This window comes from Mustela lutreola, chromosome 7 (assembly GCF_030435805.1).
Source record: "Mustela lutreola isolate mMusLut2 chromosome 7, mMusLut2.pri, whole genome shotgun sequence".
Taxonomy (NCBI): domain Eukaryota; kingdom Metazoa; phylum Chordata; class Mammalia; order Carnivora; family Mustelidae; genus Mustela; species Mustela lutreola.
The window spans coordinates 75,632,537-75,654,762 of NC_081296.1; the positions used below are offsets into that span (position 1 = coordinate 75,632,537).

Sequence of the window (22,226 nt, forward strand, 5' to 3'; positions counted from 1 at the left end):
TCTTTTTACCAGGTGCATGAGTCTTCTGGTTAAAATGTTTAAAATATTTTTTTAAATGTATGTGGCTTGATGGTATTTCTTGTTTTGATGGAGCCATCATATATAAACAAATGAAAAACAAAGCATATAAGATGAATTAGGGATGGCCTCCCCAAGGTACTTCCCTGGGGTATTGGGTCAGCTTCCTATTAAAAATAAGTATATTCAGTTCAGTTTTCACAAGGTCGAGACAAATAAGCGGAAAGGCCACCTTATCTTGTGATTGAAGGGCACAGAAATCAAGCAGCAAACATGAAATGTGGTTTATATATTAAATCAGTACCTTTTAAATTTTTTGACGTTGGCCTACAGTAGAAAAATGTATTTGTTTGTGACAGTATACACACACTCATACAACTGACTGAAAGCTGTTTTTAAAAAAGTAATATTTACCTGTTCCTATGTGTGATATACTCTGAAAACATATTTCATTCTACTGGAATTTTTAAAATTTTGGTCACTTCAAATGATTTCAAAAATCCACCACTGTATTGTGACCCACAGTTTGAAAAACACACTAATTGGCCCTGATTTTTTCTTAGAGCATAAAATATGCTTATGAAATTTGGAGCTCCTTTCTCAGATGAGTTGAACTTTCCTAGGGATACTATTTGCTCCTGATGTGTTAAGAAATATGTCTGTATGTGTACATATAAAGTTGGCTTCTGTCATCATTATTAGTTAGCATGGTTGCCTTGCTTTTGTTTTTTGTCTCCTACCTTAAAATTTTCTTTTTTTCTTTTTCATCATTGGGACACATATGTTGGGAATAACCAAATTCATTTCTGGAGTATTTTGAGACATATACCAGACATGCATGTAAGTTATGCACTTATATATCTTGGTTTTTATCCATGTGTCAGTTTGTTTGAAATCTTCAACCAACCACCTGATGCTAGGAACCCATTAAAACCCAGCCTTCCCCCAAAACTTGGAATCTTGTGAAATTTCCAAATCTAGCAAAGTCCATGCTTAAAACTGTATAACTATAAGTACCCCATGTCATGTCTATACATTTCAGCAAAAATTATGCTGGAAACAAAATCAATATGAAGCCTGTTGCACTAAGAGAACTTCAGTGGACTAATATAATTCATTTGGATTTTCTTTCCATATTAAGAACTACAAGACGCTGTTGAAGAGGTGCTGCCAAGCCTGAAAAAGGATAATGTGTCCATCTATTATGTGAGCAGAACTTCTAACACGGATGGGGTCGACTCTTTACTAGACAAAGTAGATGAAATGTCAACAGAAGCTATTCCAGAGTCTTGGCGGTCCGAAGTCACTTTTTCCACTCCTGCCTTATACATTTATACTTCTGGAACCACAGGTAAAAATAAAGGATTCTCAAAGAAATGGACTTAGCCTGAAGGAGTTAAATGTTGCATTAAGTTTTCAAATGTTCTTTCCCTTGGCAAAACTTATCGGATATCTAATACTTTAGAGGATTTAGCTCTTTGCCTGTGGGAACTGGTCTTGTTTCATAGCATGTGATCCTATTTGGGTGTCTCCAAGCTACCTGTATTTCCCCATCGCTGGTATGTAGAACAGAGAAAGAAGTTAGCCAAGAAGTACAAACATAGTTATGATAATAGATAAAATTTGGCACTGAATAAGTTTTGGGAATTTTTTAAATGATGGTTGGATTTCAATTATCTTATATCACAAGTCTATACATAATGGATAGCCAGTTATAAATGGGGCACCAATGAAAATGAGAGAACAATAACAGAGTTGTATTTACATAAATGCTTTGACCATTATCTTCCCATGCAACACTGACTGGGAGCTGTTTGGTGATGTGGGTGTAGAATGGCTCTAGCCCAGGGCCTGAAGTACTGTATTTCACCAAATCTAAGATACCTTCAACTATAAGCTGCAGCATAATTTTATGAACCATAAAGAAAAAAACACTGCCAATTAACAGTGCTATTGGAATAACTATATGGAACAGGCAATATCAAAGATAGAATATACTAGGCATTCTCCTATAAGCTTTAGGGTCTCGCGTTTATACAACTCTCCCACCATCCTTAAGATGAGTACCGTTCTTGGGAGACATCTGTGGGGAGGAGTCAAGATGGCGGAGAAGTAGCAAGCTGAGACTGCTTCAGCTAGCCGGAGATCAGCTAGATAGCTTATCTAAAGATTGCAAACACCTGAAAATCCATCGGCAGATCGAAGAGAAGAAGAACAGCAATTCTGGAAACAGAAAAACAACCACTTTCTGAAAGGTAGGACCGGCGGAGAAGTGAATCCAAAGCGACGGGAAGATAGACCCCGGGGGGAGGGGCCGGCTCCCGGCAAGCGGCGGAGCAACCGCGCACAAAATCAGGACTTTTAAAAGTCTGTTCCGCGGAGGGACATCGCTCCAGAGGCTAAACCGGAGCGAAGCCCACGCGGGGTCAGCGTGGCCTCAGGTCCCGCAGGGTCACAGAAGGATCGGGGGTGTCTGAGTGTCGCAGAGCCTGCGGGTATTGGAACGGGAAAGCCGGCTACAGAGACAGAGCCGACAGTAAGCTCGCAGCTCCGTGTTACCTTGAACCGGTCGCAGGCTCGGTGAGCTCGGAGCGCGGCCGGAGGTCAGGCAGACGGGAGTAACTGGGCGCTGTTCTCTGAGGGCGCACTGAGGAGTGGGGCCCTGGGCTCTCGGCTCCTCCGGGCCGGAGACCAGGAGGCCGCCATTTGTATTCCCGTCCTCTGGAACTCTACGGAAAGCGCTCAGGGAACAAAAGCTCCTGAAAGCAAACCCGAGCGGATTACTCACCCCGGCCCCGGGTAAGGGCGGTGTAATTCCGCCTGGGGCAAAGACACTTGAAAATCACTACAACAGGCCCCTCCCCCAGAAGATCAACAAGAAATCCAGCCTAGACCAAGCTCACCTACCAAGGAGTGCGGTTTCAATACCAAGGAGAGCAGCAGAATTCCAGAGGAGGAGAAAGCCAAGCACGGAACTCATGGCTTTTTTCCTGTGATTTTTTTTAGTCTTGCAGTTAATTTAATTTTTTCTTTTTCATTTTTTTTTTTTTTTTTTTCTCGCCTTCGGGTAAAATTTTTTTTTTTTTTTTAACTGTTACCTTTTTCCTTTTTAACGATTTTTTACTAGTTTATCTAATATATATATATATTTTTTTACATTTTTCTTAGGTGTTTTCTTTTTTAAAAAAAAAATTCTTTTCTTTTTTTTTTTTTTTTTTTTTTTTTTCTTTTTTCTTTCTTCCTTTTTGAACCTCTTTTTATCCCCTTTCTCCCCACTCACGATTTTGGATCTCTTCTAATTTGGCTAAAGCATATTTTCCTGGGGTTGTTGCCACCCTTTTAGTATTTTACTTGCCCCTTCATTTACTCTTATCTGGACAAAATGACAAGACGTAAAAATTCACCACAAAAAAAAGAACAAGAGGCAGTACCGAAGGCTAGGGACCTAATCAATACAGACATCGGTAATATGTCAGATCTAGAGTTCAGAATGACAATTCTCAAGGTTCTAGCCGGGCTCGAAAAAGGCATGGAAGATATTAGAGAAACCCTCTCGAGAGATATAAAAGCCCTTTCTGGAGAAATAAAAGAACTAAAATCTAACCAAGTTGAAATCAAAAAAGCTATTAATGAGGTGCAATCAAAAATGGAGGCTCTCACTGCTAGGATAAATGAGGCAGAAGAAAGAATTAGTGATATAGAAGACCAAATGACAGAGAATAAAGAAGCTGATCAAAAGAGGGACAAACAGCTACTGGACCACGAGGGGAGAATTCGAGAAATAAGTGACACCATAAGACGAAACAACATTAGAATAATTGGGATTCCAGAAGAAGAAGAAAGTGAGAGGGGAGCAGAAGGTATACTGGAGAGAATTATTGGGGAGAATTTCCCCAATATGGCAAAGGGAACAAGCATCAAAATTCAGGAGGTTCAGAGAATGCCCCTCAAAATAAATAAGAATAGGCCCACACCCCGTCACATAATAGTAAAATTTACAAGTCTCAATGACAAAGAGAAAATCCTGAAAGCAGCCCGGGAAAAGAAGTCTGTAACATACAATGGTAAAAATATTAGATTGGCAGCTGACTTATCCACAGAGACCTGGCAGGCCAGAAAGAGCTGGCATGATATTTTCAGAGCACTAAACGAGAAAAACATGCAGCCAAGAATACTATATCCAGCTAGGCTATCATTGAAAATAGAAGGAGAGATTAAAAGCTTCCAGGACAAACAACAACTGAAAGAATTTGCAAATACCAAACCAGCTCTACAGGAAATATTGAAAGGGGTCCTCTAAGCAAAGAGAGAGCCTACAAGTGGTAGATCAGAAAGGAACAGAGACCATATACAGTAACAGTCACCTTACAGGCAATACAATGGCACTAAATTCATATCTCTCAATAGTTACCCTGAATGTGAATGGGCTAAATGCCCCTGTCAAAAGACACAGGGTATCAGAATGGATAAAAAAACAAAACCCATCTATATGTTGCCTCCAAGAAACACATTTTAAGCCCGAAGACACCTCCAGATTTAAAGTGAGGGGGTGGAAAAGAATTTACCATGCTAATGGACATCAGAAGAAAGCAGGAGTGGCAATCCTTATATCAGATCAATTAGATTTTAAGCCAAAGACTGTAATAAGAGATGAGGAAGGACACTATATCATACTCAAAGGGTCTGTCCAACAAGAAGATTTAACAATTTTAAATATCTATGCCCCCAACGTGGGAGCAGCCAACTATATAAACCAATTAATAACAAAATCAAAGAAACACATAAACAACAATACAATAATAGTAGGGGACTTTAATATTCCCCTCACTGAAATGGACAGGTCATCCAAGCAAAAGATCAGCAAGGAAATAAAGGCCTTAAATGACACACTGGACCAGATGGACATCACAGATATATTCAGAATATTTCATCCCAAAGCAACAGAATACACATTCTTATCTAGTGCACATGGTACATTCTCCAGAATAGATCACATCCTCGGTCCTAAATCAGGACTCAACCGGTATCAAAAGATTGGGATCATTCCCTGCATATTTTCAGACCACAATGCTCTAAAGCTAGAACTCAACCACAAAAGGAAGTTTGGAAAGAACCCAAATACATGGAGACTAAAGAGTATCCTTCTAAAGAATGAATGGGTCAACCGGGAAATTAAAGAAGAATTGAAAAAAATCATGGAAACAAATGATAATGAAAATACAACGGTTCAAAATCTGTGGGACACAACAAAGGCAGTCCTGAGAGGAAAATATATAGCGGTACAAGCCTTTCTCAAGAAACAAGAAAGGTCTCAGGTACACAACCTAACCCTACACCTAAAGGAGCTGGAGAAGGAACAAGAAAGAAACCCTAAGCCCAGCAGGAGAAGAGAAATCATAAAGATCAGAGCAGAAATCAATGAAATAGAAACCAAAAAAACAATAGAACAAATCAACGAAACTAGGAGCTGGTTCTTTGAAAGAATTAATAAAATTGATAAACCCCTGGCCCGACTTATCAAAAAGAAAAGAGAAAGGACCCAAATAAATAAAATCATGAATGAAAGAGGAGAGATCACAACTAACACCAAGGAAATACAAACTATTATAAGAACATACTATGAGCAACTCTACGGCAATAAATTTGACAATCTGGAAGAAATGGATGCATTCCTAGAAACATATAAACTACCACAACTGAACCATGAAGAAATAGAAAGCCTGAACAGACCCATAACCAGTAAGGAGATTGAAACAGTCATTAAAAATCTCCAAACAAACAAAAGCCCAGGGCCAGACGGCTTCCCGGGGGAATTCTACCAAACATTTAAAGAAGAACTAATTCCTATTCTCCTGAAACTGTTCCAAAAAATAGAAATGGAAGGAAAACTTCCAAACTCATTTTATGAGGCCAGCATCACCTTGATCCCAAAACCAGACAAGGATCCCACCAAAAAAGAGAGCTATAGACCGATATCCTTGATGAACACAGATGCGAAAATACTCAACAAAATACTAGCCAATCGGATTCAACAGTACATTAAAAAGATTATTCACCACGACCAAGTGGGATTTATTCCAGGGCTGCAAGGTTGGTTCAACATCCGCAAATCAGTCAATGTGATACAACACATCAATAAAAGTAAGAACAAGAACCATATGATACTCTCAATAGATGCTGAAAAAGCATTTGACAAAGTACAACATCCCTTCCTGATCAAAACTCTTCAAAGTGTAGGGATAGAGGGCACATACCTCAATATCATCAAAGCCATCTATGAAAAACCCACCGCAAATATCATTCTCAATGGAGAAAAACTGAAAGCTTTTCCGCTAAGGTCAGGAACACGGCAGGGATGTCCATTATCACCACTGCTATTCAACATCGTACTAGAGGTCCTAGCCTCAGCAATCAGACAACAAAAGGAAATTAAAGGCATCCAAATCGGCAAAGAAGAAGTCAAATTATCACTCTTCGCAGATGATATGATACTATATGTGGAAAACCCAAAAGACTCCACTCCAAAACTGCTAGAACTTATACAGGAATTCAGTAAAGTGTCAGGATATAAAATCAATGCACAGAAATCAGTTGCATTTCTCTACACCAACAGCAAGACAGAAGAAAGAGATATTAAGGAGTCAATCCCATTTACAATTGCATCCAAAACCATAAGATACCTAGGAATAAACCTAACCAAAGAGACACAGAATCTATACTCAGAAAACTATAAAGTACTCATGAAAGAAATTGAGGAAGACACAAAGAAATGGAAAAATGTTCCATGCTCCTGGATTGGAAGAATAAATATTGTGAAAATGTCTATGCTACCTAAAGCAATCTACACATTTAATGCAATTCCTATCAAAGTACCATCCATCTTTTTCAAAGAAATGGAACAAATAATTCTAAAATTTATATGGAACCAGAAAAGACCTCGAATAGCCAAAGGGATATTGAAAAAGAAAGCCAACGTTGGTGGCATCACAATTCCGGACTTCAAGCTCTATTACAAAGCTGTCATCATCAAGACAGCATGGTACTGGCACAAAAACAGACACATAGATCAATGGAACAGAATAGAGAGCCCAGAAATAGACCCTCAACTCTATGGTCAACTAATCTTCGACAAAGCAGGAAAGAATGTCCAATGGAAAAAAGACAGCCTTTTCAATAAATGGTGCTGGGAAAATTGGACAGCCACATGCAGAAAAATGAAATTGGACCATTTCCTTACACCACACACAAAAATAGACTCAAAATGGATGAAGGACCTCAATGTACGAAAGGAATCCATCAAAATCCTTGAGGAGAACACGGGCAGCAACCTCTTCGACCTCTGCCGCAGCAACATCTTCCTAGGAACAACGCCAAAGGCAAGGGAAGCAAGGGAAAAAATGAACTACTGGGATTTCATCAAGATCAAAAGCTTTTGCACAGCAAAGGAAACAGTTAACAAAATCAAAAGACAACTGACAGAATGGGAGAAGATATTTGCAAACGACATATCAGATAAAGGACTAGTGTCCAGAATCTATAAAGAACTTAGCAAACTCAACACCCAAAGAACAAATAATCCAATCAAGAAATGGGCAGAAGACATGAACAGACATTTCTGCAAAGAAGACATCCAGATGGCCAACAGACACATGAAAAAGTGCTCCATATCACTTGGCATCAGGGAAATACAAATCAAAACCACAATGAGATATCACCTCACACCAGTCAGAATGGCTAAAATCAACAAGTCAGGAAATGACAGATGCTGGCGAGGATGCGGAGAAAGGGGAACCCTCCTACACTGTTGGTGGGAATGCAAGCTGGTGCAGCCACTCTGGAAAACAGCATGGAGGTTCCTCAAAATGTTGAAAATAGAACTGCCCTATGACCCAGCAATTGCACTATTGGGTATTTACCCTAAAGATACAAATGTAGTGATCCAAAGGGACACATGCACCCGAATGTTTATAGCAGCAATGTCCACAATAGCCAAACTATGGAAAGAACCTAGATGTCCATCAACAGATGAATGGATCAAGAAGATGTGGTATATATACACAATGGAATACTATGCAGCCATCAAAAGAAATGAAATCTTGCCATTTGCAACAACATGGATGGAACTAGAGCGTATCATGCTTAGCGAAATAAGTCAAGCAGAGAAAGACAACTATCATATGATCTCCCTGATATGAGGAAGTGGTGATGCAACATGGAGGCTTAAGTGGGTAGAAGAATAAATGAAACAAGATGGGATTGGGAGGGAGACAAACCATAAGTGACTCTTAATCTCACAAAACAAACTGAGGGTTGCCGGGGGGAGGGGGTTGGGGAGAAGGGGGTGGGATTATGGACATTGGGGAGGGTATGTGATTTGGTGAGTGCTGTGAAGTGTGTAAACCTGGTGATTCACAGACCTGGGGATAAAAATATATGTATATAAAAAATATATGTTTATAAAAAATAAAAAAAAAAAAAAAAAAAAAAAAAAAAGATGAGTACCGTTCTTATCCCCATTTTACAGATGCAGAAACTCGTGCTTAGAGAGATTAAGAACTTCTCAAGGTCATTTGTCAGGATTCACCTTGGTTGGATGACACTACTTCTCACCCATCTGACCTCTCTGCCACAATACCTCCCAGTTCTTCGATTTAACAGATAATGTGGTGTTTGCCTGCTCTAGGCCAGAGAAAACATTATCAAAATGTAATAATATGAGACCATATGGATATATTTAAAAGGAGGACAAGAAGCCAGTGCCAGCATGCTGATGGTTATTATTAATATTGGAAAACTGAATATGTGACTCATTTCTCCTTTTGATTAAAATTTTAATTTAATTTAAGCAGGTATTGCATGCAGGCATTTCCTTGTAAAACAATCAAACATTATAAAGCTAAAGTTTCCTTTGAGCCTTTTATCCCAACACCAGCCTATAAACACTCCCTTCTTTTACCTCAACAGACCCTCAGCACCCATCTGTTCTCCCAATTCCTAGACCTGAGTTTAACCTCAAGATGGGCTCCCTTTTGTACACTTACTTTCATTAAGTATTTTCTTTAAGTAAATGAAGGGAGACTGGGCATGACATATTAAATCCAGTGCCCAAAGCTTGTCTATCCTGTTTCTGTCAGAAGTTATATCTATTGCCACGCCATCAGAATGGTGGGATGACATAGTTAACCAAATGCTTCCCCAACATACAGACAGTACCTTAATATATGGGAATTTATCCTCATTTATCCTCATTTCTTAATAGAATGGTAAAATTAAGTTGTGAACTTTGGGAAATAATTGAGAAAAAGTCAGCCCTCAGTTAGTTATAGGGAATTCTAGTTAATGCTACACAAGAATAGAACTTCACAATGTAGTTTTTGGCAGTCAAATATAAAACCCACTTTAGGGAGAAAAAGACACTGAGCTCCCCTTAATTTAATCCCATAATTCTGAATTTATATTTAATTGGAAGGTGATTGGGTTGATGTTTACTTTGCTTTTCTCCTTATCTCTAAATAAAATATTTGTTAAGTAACTCTTGTAAAAATTAATTAAAAGAACTTGAGGCACCTGGGTGGCATAGTCAGTTAAACATCTGACTCTTGGTTTCAGCTCAGGTCATGATCTCAGGATCATGAGATCAAGCCCAGTGTTGGGCTCTGTGTTCAGCAGGGAATCTGCTTGAGATTCTCCTTCTCCCTCTGCCCCTCCCACTTGTGCTTGCTCTCTCTCTCTTTCTCCCTCTTTCTCAAATAAATAAGCCTTTAAAAAGAAGTTTAAAAAAAAAAAAAGAGCTCACTTAAGCAATTGGAAAACAAGATGTTTTCCCTGTTCCTCAGTCATTAGTACAAAATTATGTAATAGTTACCATATATTCTTTTTTCTTCATTAATACAAAATCTTAAATTGGGAAATTTCTGAAAGTACCTCAAAGCAACGAAGGATATGTATTTCCTTTTTAAAAATATATTTTAGGGGCTCAGTGGGTTAAGCCTCTGCCTTCAGCTTAGGTTTTGTCTCAGTGCCCTGGGATCAAGCCCCGCATTGGGCTCTCTGCTCAGCGGGGAGTCTGCTTCCCTCTCTCTCTCTGCTTACTTGTGATCTCTCTCTCTGCCAAATAAATAAATAAAATCTTTTAAAAAATGATTTAAAATATATATATTTTTTAGAGTTTTTACTATCTGTACAATTATTTTCTGTGGTGAATACAATTGATTATCAATGCTTTCTTATATTTCTTAATATTAGTGTAGAATGGAACATTAATACTAACATAATGCCATTGGCCCACTGTCAAAGAAAATGAATTTTGAATTGTGTTCACAGTTATGACAGGTTTCTGACCACACTGCTTTACCTTATAATGAGTTGCTATTACTTAGGCCATACCTAGCTAAGGTGCCATCAAGTAAGTATGGAAGGATCTGAGTCTACAATGGACTGCCTTCCTCCTTAAAAAGTCCATTTATAGGGACAGCTGGGTGGCTCAGTTGGTTGGACAACTGCCTTCGGCTCAGGTCATGCAGAGTCCCGGGATCGAGTCCCGCATTGGGTTTCCAGGTCCATGGGGAGTCCACTTCTCCCTCTGACCTTCTCCTTGCTCATGCTCTTTCTCACTGTCTCTCTCTCAAATAAATAAATAAAATCTTAAAAAAAAAAAAAAAAAGTCCATTTACCTACTAACGTCTTAACCTCTAGCCCTAGCCCCTTAATAATGGCTTCAGGACCTCCCCATGACTGTGTCACCTTCCATGAGAAACAATATAAACAAATCCTTTTAATAGTGTTTTGCAAATATGCTATATAAATTATATTTAAGAAAATGCAATATACTAAAACTACACCGAGAAACCGTTTTTCACCTTTCAATTTGGCAAACATTCCAACATTTGAGAGAATACCTAGGCAAGGCTATGAGGATCAGGTCCACTCAGATGTTGCTGGTGAGAGAGTGGATTGGGACAGCCCTTATAACTGGCAATAGGGCGCTACCTATCAAAATTACAAAGATATGTTATCTTTTGACCCTACAGTCTCACTTCAGCAAATTTATCCTACAAATACAGCATCACTCATAGGATAAACTAGCATGTGGACCAGGCTGGAATAGCAAAAGAGTTAAATAAATTATAACACATAAATACAAAGACTTGATGCAACCGAGAGAAGGAGAGAATAAATGAATGAATGAATAAGGAAAGTTTCATTGGATAAGTATGGACAGTTCTCAATCATCCAGTGTTAAGCAGAGAGGGAAAAATGCAGAAGTTTGTCCATTTTTTTAATGGAGTAAAGGGCAAGAACAAAATAAGCAACTCTTCCTATTTGCTTGTATTTATATAAAAACACTCTAGAAGAGGAGCTAAGAAATTAATAAAAGTGGTTATGAAGAAAAGTGATAGGAATGGAAAAGTATTCAATCTCTCTGAATCTCAGCCTTCTCCTCTGTGGATTAGAGAATATAATTTTACTGATCCTGTTAATTATGAGAAATATTTGAAATTTTGAAAATACCTTGCAAGATGACAGGTGTAGAGCAAAAATTCAACAGACATTCATGCCTTTCTCTTCAAATTACTACTGGAGTAACCATCTAACTCAGTTCAGCAAGCAGTGGTCTGTGGGCCAAATACAGCCTCCCCCCCCTGTTGTGGCAAATAAAGCTTTCTCAGAACATAGCCACATTCATTCTTTTATATGGCTGGCTATTATCAGCTACAATAGCAGAGTTGAGTATTTATACCAGAGACTGTATGACCGTGCAAAGCCTAAAACATGGACTCTCTGGTCTCCTACAGAAGAAAATCTGCTGACTCTTGGTGTAACTGATTATGGCCCCATGCAATTCTCTAAGCACTGGACCATGGATCTTCCTAAGCCAGATCTCTCTCCCAGACAACATGTCTGCGAATGGCCAATCTTGGCTCACCCTGCCTTCTCTTGTATCTTTGCAAAGGTCTCCCGAAAGCTGCGACGATCAATCACCAACGCCTGTGGTATGGGACTGGCTTCGTCAGTGCCAGCGGGATTAAGGAAGATGATGTCATTTATACCACCCTGCCCTTGTACCACAGTGCTGCGCTAATGGTTGGTCTCCACGGATGTATCCTGTGTGGTAAGCTTTTTCTCTAAAGGCACTGGAGTCTGGTACACAGCCACACATGCTCCACGGGGAAAGTTAATACAAAGTCGGCGACTTTCCTGTCTGCCAGGAACGGCATTTGATTCTATGTTAGGAACAAGGGTATTTGGCTCCCACATCACCAGCAAGTATCTAGAATAATTTATATTTTCCCATGCCTGCTTATCTGATAATAGAGTGCTACAGTTTTCAGGATATCAAGGAGGAAATTTCCTCAAAATGTTCTGGGTGTTCATCCAGGTCAAGACACTTGATTCTTAGGTCCCATAAGTAAGTGCCCTCTGTAATTTCCATCTTCAGAAATCTGCATGTAGATCTCTGTCAGCATCTGATTTAAACTTCCCCCTTAGTTGTTCTCATCCTACTTTTTCTTCTCTGCTCCCACAGCTCTTCAGCTCTTGTCAGGATACCTGCTTTCCGTCCCTTCTCTTTCCTTCCAAAATTTTACCATACAAATTAGAGTTGCCATCTTGCCTCCTTTCAGTAGTCTTTATGCCCTTTGTATACATCAAGGCTCAGTCTAACGTCCACCTCTCCCAGAAAGCCATCTCTAACTCTCTAAGCTAAAAAAACAAAACAAACAAACAAACAAAAAGACCCTAATTTTTTCTTCCATGTGACATTTCATTTTAACTAATAATAAACATATATATAATAACATGTATGCATATACATATGTATGTGCCTGTGTTATGGCCCAAACCTCTCTGTCTTTCCCTCACCAATGTATTGGTCAGTTATAAAATATTTACCCCAGCATCAGTACCCACCTCCACACTGACCTGGAATGACTGATGGGACCTGTCATATACTTGGGTTCATCAAGTGCAGAGGGCCTCTGAGGTCCCAAAGGGAAAACTCCATTACTCACACATTTGCTTATACATTCTTTTTTTTTTTTTTTTTAAATAAGACATTTGAGGTGATAGCAATGTACTTTTTTTTTTTTTTTTAAGATTTTGTTTATTTATTTGACAGATGGAGATCACAAGTAGGCAGAGAGGCAGGTGGGGGGTGGGGGAGGAAGCAGGCTCCCGGCTGAGCAGAGAGCCCAATGTGGGGCTCGATCCCAGGACCCTGAGATCATGACCTGAGCCAAAGGCAGAGGCTCAACCCACTGAGCCACCCAGGTGCTTCCCATAGATACATTCTAAAGAAGAAAAAATAGTATTTTAAAAAATGTTTCCTCTTCTAAAACAGTGGACTTTTGTATACTTAGGAATAAAGCTAAACTAATAGCATGAAAAAAAAATTTGAGTTTTTAATTTCACTTTACTACATTTCATGCCTATAGTTAGGTTGGGTCTGATATATATGATTTTTATCCATTATGTTGATTTCCTATTGCTATTGCTATTCCTAATGCTACTGTACCAAATTACCACAAACTTAGTAGCTTTATTTTTTTTTTAAGATTTTATTTATTTATTTGACGGACAGAGATCACAAGTAGGCAGAGAAGCAGGCAGAGAGAGAGAGGAGGAAGCAGGCTCTCCAAGGAGCAGAGAGCCCGATGTGGGGCTCGATCCCAGGACCCTGGGATGATGACCTGAGCCGAAGGCAGAGGCTTTAACCCACTGAGTCACCCAGGTGCCCTTAGTGGCTTTAAAGGAATACAAGTTTTAATGCTGTTTTGAAGGTCAGAAGTCTTAAAACCAAGGTGTCGGCAGGCTGCATCCCTTCTAGAAGCTCTAGGAGAGAATCCATTTCCTTGCTTTTTCCAGCTTCTGGAGGCTTTAGCTCATGGCCACTTCTTCAGTCTTCAAACCACATCATTACAACATTTTGTTTCCATTATCCCATCTTCTTCTGCCCTTGACCTGCTTGCCTTCCTGTTATAAGGACAGCTGTGATTTCACTGGGCCCACCCAGGTAATCCACTGTGATCTTCCCATGTCAAAATCCTGAATTTAATCACCTCTACACAGTCCTTTTTGCCATGTAAGGTACCATATTCACAGGTCCTATGGATTAGAACAGGGACATCTTTGGGAACCATTATGTCTACCTCACCCATCAAAGAACAGTTTTCCTGCTTGCTCAAGACCCTACTACTCCATTGCCTGCAAAGTTTGACTCTTCCACTTGGCACTTCCAAGTTCTCCATGATGGCACCCCTAGCTGCTTCTCCAGGTTCCTCTCCCATGACTCACCCACTCTTCACCACTCCAGTCACGATCCAGCTGAGTCTTGGCTATCTTTCCACGCCTTCTGGACTGTCCTGTCTTTATGTTTCACATTGTTTCCTCTGCCTGGAATTCTCTCATCATTCTTCATATTCATTGCTCAAGACATAATTCAAGTCCTACCTCTTCCAAAATATGCCCTTCTCAGCACTTATCCCCAAGCACCCGAATTAATACACACACACCCCCTCATTCACATTCCCTTAGAGATTCATTTGAACACCCTATTTATTGCACACTGACTTTTATTAGAAAGACGTCTGCATGTGTCTGTCGCCCACCAGATTGAAAGCCTCTGTGGAATAAAACCATGCCTTATTGGTTTTCATCTTGACTATAAGCAGTACTCAAAACTCGGTTGTGAATATAATTCATATTTAAATTTCTACCTTTCAAAAAATGACAAATACAACCAGGGAGTTTTTCATAGCAATTCTTTTTTAACACTTTATATACACTTCTCTGTAGGTTCTACTATTGTCTTGCGGAGCAAATTTTCAGCCAGCCAGTTCTGGGATGACTGCAGGAAGTATAATGTCACTGTCATTCAGTATATTGGTGAACTTCTTCGGTATTTATGCAACTCACCCCAGGTAACACTCCCCAAGTTTCATTCTTTTTGAGATGGATAAGGGGAATTCCCATGACTCTGGGTCCTGCTGGGCTTCAGCAGAGACTTACCTATCTACCAGTTTTCAGTTTAGACCACGGTTGTTCATCGCGATGAAGTGCATGGCGCCCCACCTATCCTATAGAGGGGATTTACTAGGTGTCAGTTGTTAATATTACTTTTGCCTACTTTTTTACCTGTTCTCAATTCTTACCCTCTACCGAGCAGATCCTCTCCTTCCCTAACTGTCTAAAGCCTACTCACTCTCAAAGCCCAGTTGAAAGGATACCTCATACGTTAAACCTATTTGGGTCACTCCAGCAATATTTGATTTCTTTCCCTCGCATCATTTAATTTCTACCCACTCTGGCCCTGTCACCTTGCATGTATTTGTTTTCACACCTTCCATCCTCCCTAAGCTGTAAAGTCTTTGATGGCAGGGACCACATCTTGTATCCTTACTTCGTCTTATACCACAGGCTTACAGGAATCATTTACTTAATGTTGCTTGAATAAATCACCATGTGGCCTTGAAACCATCTGACTAAGTCTGTCAACAGGCTTGAGCCGATGCCCCAAGGTTAGTCCAGAGGCCTGGGATCTACCCTGTTTGCAGATATCCACATATCTTGATGGGGTTCTTTGAAAGAACTTCTCCTGCCCTACCCCTCAAGTATTATCAGAGGCCTGACAGCCTGCCTGAGGACCAAATCAAGGGTTCACAACAGCAGCACTGCTGACATCTTCAGTGCATTCATTCTTTGCCATATGGAGTTGTTCCGTGTACTGTAGGATGTTTGGTATCGTCTTTGGCCTTTATGCAGGACATGCCAGTAGTACCCTCCCCTTCCCCCCCACCAGGTTATGACAATCAAAATGTCTTCAGACATTGCCAGATGTCCCCTGGCAAACAAAATCAGCCCCAGTTGAGAATCACTAGACTAGATAATGCAGTAAACTCACCAGATCCTGATTCCTGTAGTCCTTTTAATCAAAACAAACTCAGAGGATCACTAAGTAGATAAATTATTATTTATAAGCACCTGTTATCTTCAACTTATATAACATCTGCCGTGACATAGGAAGAAGCATAGGATGCTCTGGCCCCCATTCTTCCCCTCCTCACTTCATTCAGTCTCTGCCCACATGTCAGCTAATCAGAGAGACCCCTCCTACTAATCAACAAGTGTTATCACCTCACCCCTTACCATTCATCTCATGGGTGACTGCTTTTCATAGGACTGTACCTCCTGACACAGGACAGGTTTATGTGACTATTGTCTGTCTCCCCCAGTTGCATGAAAGTTCCATGCACCAGGGGCTTCATTCGCTGCCAGACCTCTAGCCCTGAGATCTGTGTGTGGCATATTCGATGCATCAACAAACTTCATTGAATGAACCTCTAAATTCTGGCCCCTCAAGGATGTATGACTAACTTTAGAGAGGTATACAGTTCCCCTGGGATGCTTAGACTTAGCACATATTATTCTGATCTGGGCAGCAGATTCACCAGCTTCGTGAGAGTCATAATTAGCTGTGAACTGGATTAGGACCTTTCTCACAGCAATCTCTGTTGAAGTCATTATTGAATTTTTTTCACATTAGTATCCCATCTGGCCCTCAAGATTGCATGCTTCACTATTAAAACTCAGAAATCCATATGGGGCCCTTCTGTTTGGCTTTTGTCGTCTGCCTTAAAAGCCCCCTTTGTCAGTTAGAAGTCTCCTGGGGGAGGGTGTGTGGACTTGAGGAAAATAAACATGTTTGTGTAACTCTTTCAGGCTTACACACACTCACACATATAAACACTTCCACCTTTCTCCTTCCTCATAACGCTGTTTCAGATGCTGAAAACTAAAATTTGATTGGGGCTTTCTATCTTCAAAATATATTATGATTTATTGTATAATTCACAGATTACCTCAAATCTAGAAGATACAGAATTTCTATTAGCTCTTGCTCCTCCCCTACCCCTCAGTTCTGGGTTGTCTTCAAAATACTTATGAGAAGTATAAAGAATGATCAATGTTACTTAAAAAAAAAAAAAAGAAAGAAAAACCTTCAGAAACCTTCAGTCAAAGACTTTAAAAATAATATAAGCTTATTTAAGAAAATCCTTAAGACAGCAAAACTGTTAGTACTAATAAATGAATTCAGCAAAGTAGCAGGATACAAAGTCAACACACAATAATCTGTTGTATTTCTATACACTAACAATGAACAATCTAAAAGATAATTACAAAAACACTAACATAAAAAAGAATACAATACTTAAGAATGAACTTAACCAAGGAGGTGAAAGACATGTATAATAAAAACTAGAAAACATAGATGAAAGAAACTAAAGAAGACATAAATAAATGAAAACACACCCCATGTTCACAGATTGGAAGATTTAATATTGTTAAAATAATGCTGCTACCCAAAGAGACCTATAGATTCAATGCAATCCCTATCAAAATCCCAATGACATATTTTGTGAATACAGAAGAAAACCTAACCTAAAATTCATATGGAGCCTCAAGGGACCCCAAATAGCCAAAGCACTCTTTTTTTTTTTTTTTAAGATTTTATTTATTTACTTGACAGACAGATCACAAGTAGGCAGAGAGGCAGGCAGAGACATTGAGAGAGGGAAGCAGATTCCCCGCTGAGCAGAAAGCCTGACGTGGGACACAATCCCAGGATCCTGGGATCATGACCTGAGCTGAAGGTAGAGGCTTTAACCCACTAAGCTACCCAGGCACCTGCAAAGCAATCTTGAAAAAGAATGAAACTGGGGGATTTACACTTCCTAATTTCAAAACTTACTACAAAGCTATAATAATCAAAACAATATGGTACTAACATGAAGACAGACGTATAGACCAGTGAAATAGAATAGAGAGCCCAGAAGTAAGCCCTTGTCAATGTTAATCATTGCCAAATGATTTTTTTTTAATTTTTTATTTTTTATAAACATATATTTTTATCCCCAGGGGTACAGGTCTGTGAATCACCAGGTTTACACACTTCACAGCACTCACCAAAGCACATACCCTCCCCAATGTCCATAATCCCACCCCCTTCTCCCAAACCCCCTCCCCCCAGCAACCCTCAGTTTGTTTTGTGAGATTAAGAGTCACTTATGGTTTGTCTCCCTCCCAATCCCATCTTGTTTCATTTATTCTTCTCCTACCCACTTAAGCCCCCATGTTGCATCACCACTTCCTCATATCAGGGAGATCATATGATAGTTGTCTTTCTCTGCTTGACTTATTTCGCTAAGCATGATACGCTCTAGTTCCATCCATGTTGTCGCAAATGGCAAGATTTCATTTCTTTTGATGGCTGCATAGTATTCCATTGTGTATATATACCACATCTTCTTGATCCATTCATCTGTTGATGGACATCTAGGTTCTTTCCATAGTTTGGCTATTGTGGACATTGCTGCTATAAACATTCGGGTGCACGTGCCCCTTTGGATCATTACGTTTGTATCTTTAGGGTAAATACCCAATAGTGAATTTGCTGGGTCATAGGGCAGTTCTATTTTCAACATTTTGAGGAACCTCCATGCTGTTTTCCAGAGTGGCTGCACCAGCTTGCATTCCCACCAACAGTGGAGGAGGGTTCCCCTTTCTCTGCATCCTCGCCAGCATCTGTCATTTCCTGACTTGTTGATTTTAGCCATTCTGACTGGTGTGAGGTGATATCTCATTGTGGTTTTGATTTGTATTTCCCTGATGCCGAGTGATATGGAGCACTTTTTCATGTGTCGCCAAATGATTTTTGACAAGGGTGCCAAGACTATTCATTGGGCAAAGGACAATTTTTCAACAAATTTCAACAAATGGACCTGGGAAAACTGAATACCCAAAAGAATGAAGTTGGACCCTTATCTAACATGCTTGTACAAAAACTATCTCAAAATGGAAAAAAGACCTAGGGGTACCTGGGTGGCTCAGTTGATTAAGCATCCGTCTGACTCTTGATTTCAGTTCAGGTCATGATCTCAAGGTCGTGAGATGGAGTCCCATGCTGGGCTCAGCACTGAGTGTGAAGCCTGTTTGAGATTCTCTCTCTTCATATGCCCCTGCCATTACCTTGCTCGCTCTCTCTCTCTCTCTGTCTCAAAAACAAAACAAAACACTAAATTCAAGACCTAAAATAATAGAACTCTTAGAAGAAAACATAAAACAGAACTTTATGACATTGGATTTGGCACTGATTTCTTGAATGCGACACCGAAGGCATAGGTATCAAAAGAAAAAATAGGCAAAGTGGGCTTCATAAAACTTTCAAAATTCTGTGCCTCAAAAGACACTATCAACAGAGTAAAAGGCAACATACAGGTTGGGAGAAAATTTTTGCAAATCATATATCTTGGAAGAGATTCATATTCAGAATGTATAGAGACTTCCTAAACTTTAATAACAAAAAAACAACCAACCAACCTGATTCAAATATAGGCAAAGTACTTGAATAGACATTTCTTCAAAGAAGATATACAAATGGCCAACAAGCGCATGAAAAAATGTTCAGCATCACTAATCATTAGGGAAATGCAAATCATAACTATAGTAAAATACCACTTCATACTCATTAGGATGGCTACTATTAAACACACACACACACACACACACACACACACAGAGCAAACAACAAGCGTTGATGAGGATGTGGAGAAATTAGAACCTGCATGCACTGTGGGTGGGAAGTAACTGGTTCAGCCACTGTGGAAAACAGTACAGCAGTTCCTCAAAACATGAAAAATAAAATTACTATGTAATTCATCAATTCCATTTCTGGGTACCATGCCCAAAAGAATTGAAAGGAGGTTCTCAAAGAGATAGTTGTATATTCATGTTCATAACAGCGTTATTCATAATAGCTAAAATGTGGGAGCAACCCAAGTGCCCAAGAATGGATGAAAGGGTAGGCAAGTGTGGTATGTATACAGAGTGGAATATTACTCAGCCTTCAAAAGGAAGGGAGTGCTGCAGTGTGCTGTAACACAAGTGAACCCAGTGTTAAGTGAAAAATAGCCAATCACAAAAAGGCAAATGCTGTATGATTTCATGTATACAAGGTACATAGAGTAGTCAAAATCATAAAGACAAAAAGTAGAGTGGTGTGTTGCCAGGGGCCAGGAGCGGGGGAGCACAGGGAATTCTTGTTTAATGGGTACAGGGTTTCAGTTTGACAAGATGAAAGAGTTACGGAGATGGATAGTGGTGGTGACTGCACAACAATGTGAATGTATTTAGTACCACTGACTTGTACATTTTAAAATGGGCAGGATAGGAAATTTTGTTATGCATATTTAACCATAATTTTTTAAAAAATAGGTCACGATAGATGACCCAAATTCTGTGGATTTAAAGGAGCTTAAAGAAAGATTGCATCAAAAGGACTTCTCAAACAAAAGTGGATAAAGAACTAGAACTGGTGGTGGAAGGCTCTGGACCAATGTAATCAGGAAGTTTTGCATCCTTAGAGCTGTCTAGAATAGGCCATCACTGGAGGGGCTAACACCCCCCACCCCAAGCAGTGGATGTTAGGGAGGAAACTCCTGCCTCAGCCGAGTAGATAAACCAAATAACCCCCGTCCACAGACATGGCACTGCTTCTCAAGAAACCCTGGAACAATGTCAGGGAGGTGGAGGCTCCTCTGCTTGTCCCTTGTCTTAATCCTATTCAGTAGGTCCTTTTTTTTTTTTTTTTTTAATTTATTTTTTCAGTGTTCCAAGATTCATTGTTTATGCACCACACCCAGTGCTCCATGCAATATGTGCCCTCCTTAGTACCCACCACCAGGCTCACCCAGTCCCCCATTCCCTTCCCCTCCAAAATCCTCAGTTTGTCACTAGCTCCTTTGATAGAGCAGAAGACTGGGGAGACATGTCGCCAGCTACCCTTAGCACAGGAATTCAGATTTGGCTCAAGCGAAGAATGTAGTGCTTAAGAGCCAAGACTCAGGGGTCACCAGGCCTGAAACCAATGACCGTGTGAACGGGACAGTTAAACTCTCTCTCACTTTCCTGTCCTCCAGCAGGGTAAACAATAGTACCTACTTCATAGGGGGCTGTGAAGACAAAAAAGAGATGATTAAGAAAGTACCGAACAAAATACCTGATGCTTAGTAAATAATCAACAAAGAGTAGCCATTATCATCATCATCTTCAGTGCGTAAGAATGTGTACCTCTTAGTAGGTGCTCCATATCTATCATCAAATGAATCAGAGAAAATTCTGCTCCACGGGTGGGAAGGAAGAAATGAGAGGACATTCAAATGAGTCAATCAAGCTCATCTAAAGTTGAGTGGGGTTTGCATAACAAAGCTGCTGACTAGTGCTTTTACAGTGTTGCTATAGAAATATCTTGATCCATCTTACCTGTCTTCCATTGTTACGTATGGGCCTTAGCGTCCAGAATACCTGTTTACTGTGGAAGTCCAGTCGGGTTCAGCATGCAGCTGTCATCTCCCATTTTGTTTTGTGTATTTGCTTAAACAGCAGTGCCATTTAGGAAAAAGATAAATTTATTGGAACAAGATACTGCTAAAGCTCAGTGTTTCTCTACTCCAGTTCAGGGCTAAGCCACAGAATGGGTCTAAATGAGGCTTTGTACTGCTTGCCAGGTGTATGTATGATCGGGGCAGGAGGAGGAGAGGGAGAAGGAAAAGGGAACCAGGAAAGAGTTCCAGGGGCCACACATAGAAGTCATGGTATTTGGAAGAGGAAATAAGAACGACCAGAATTCCGAGACCGCTGAATAGGCTCAACTTCCCTACTGTTACCTCCTCGAGTCATCTGCCTTCCCTCCAAAATTAGATAAGCTCCCAGCCTCACATGTCTGTCTCTGCATCACCTCCATTCTGACAGAATATAGAGTGGAGGGTATTTAGCAGCACAGAGTAGACAGTGACCAGTTTGACCTCTCAGGGGCAAGCTGGGGCAGGGCAAAAAAGGGAAAGGAAAGCAGAAAAATGAAAGAGGTAAAGAGAGCAGAATCAGAGAAGGTTTACCACAGAAGGTGAGTTTCGAGGGGTACAGAGAAACTTACCAGCCGTGCAATGAAAGAAGGGCTTCTGGTTCCCTGGAACAGGGTGTGCAGAGTGGAGCGAAGGACTGGCATGTTGGGAGCTGCAAGCAGTGTAGCAGGAGGCAGACTGGATGATGGGGCCAGGTGACAAGGGCTTTGCTATGCTAAGACTTAAATGTGAACATGACAAAGCATGGAAGGACCTTCCATGGAAGACTGATGGGGAGACAATGTTTTTAGACAG

The 22,226-nt window shown here is 40.1% G+C and overlaps 1 protein-coding gene across 1 annotated transcript in view; it reads left to right on the forward strand.

The window, feature by feature from the left end:
- Positions 1-22,226, forward strand: part of SLC27A2 (solute carrier family 27 member 2) — a 52,737-nt gene that overhangs the window by 9,228 nt on the left and 21,283 nt on the right. Inside the window, exons 2-4 of the mRNA XM_059181518.1 lie at positions 1,160-1,369; positions 11,972-12,130; positions 14,812-14,936. Coding sequence (XP_059037501.1) covers positions 1,160-1,369; positions 11,972-12,130; positions 14,812-14,936 — 494 coding nt within the window. The remainder of the gene's footprint in view (positions 1-1,159; positions 1,370-11,971; positions 12,131-14,811; positions 14,937-22,226) is intronic.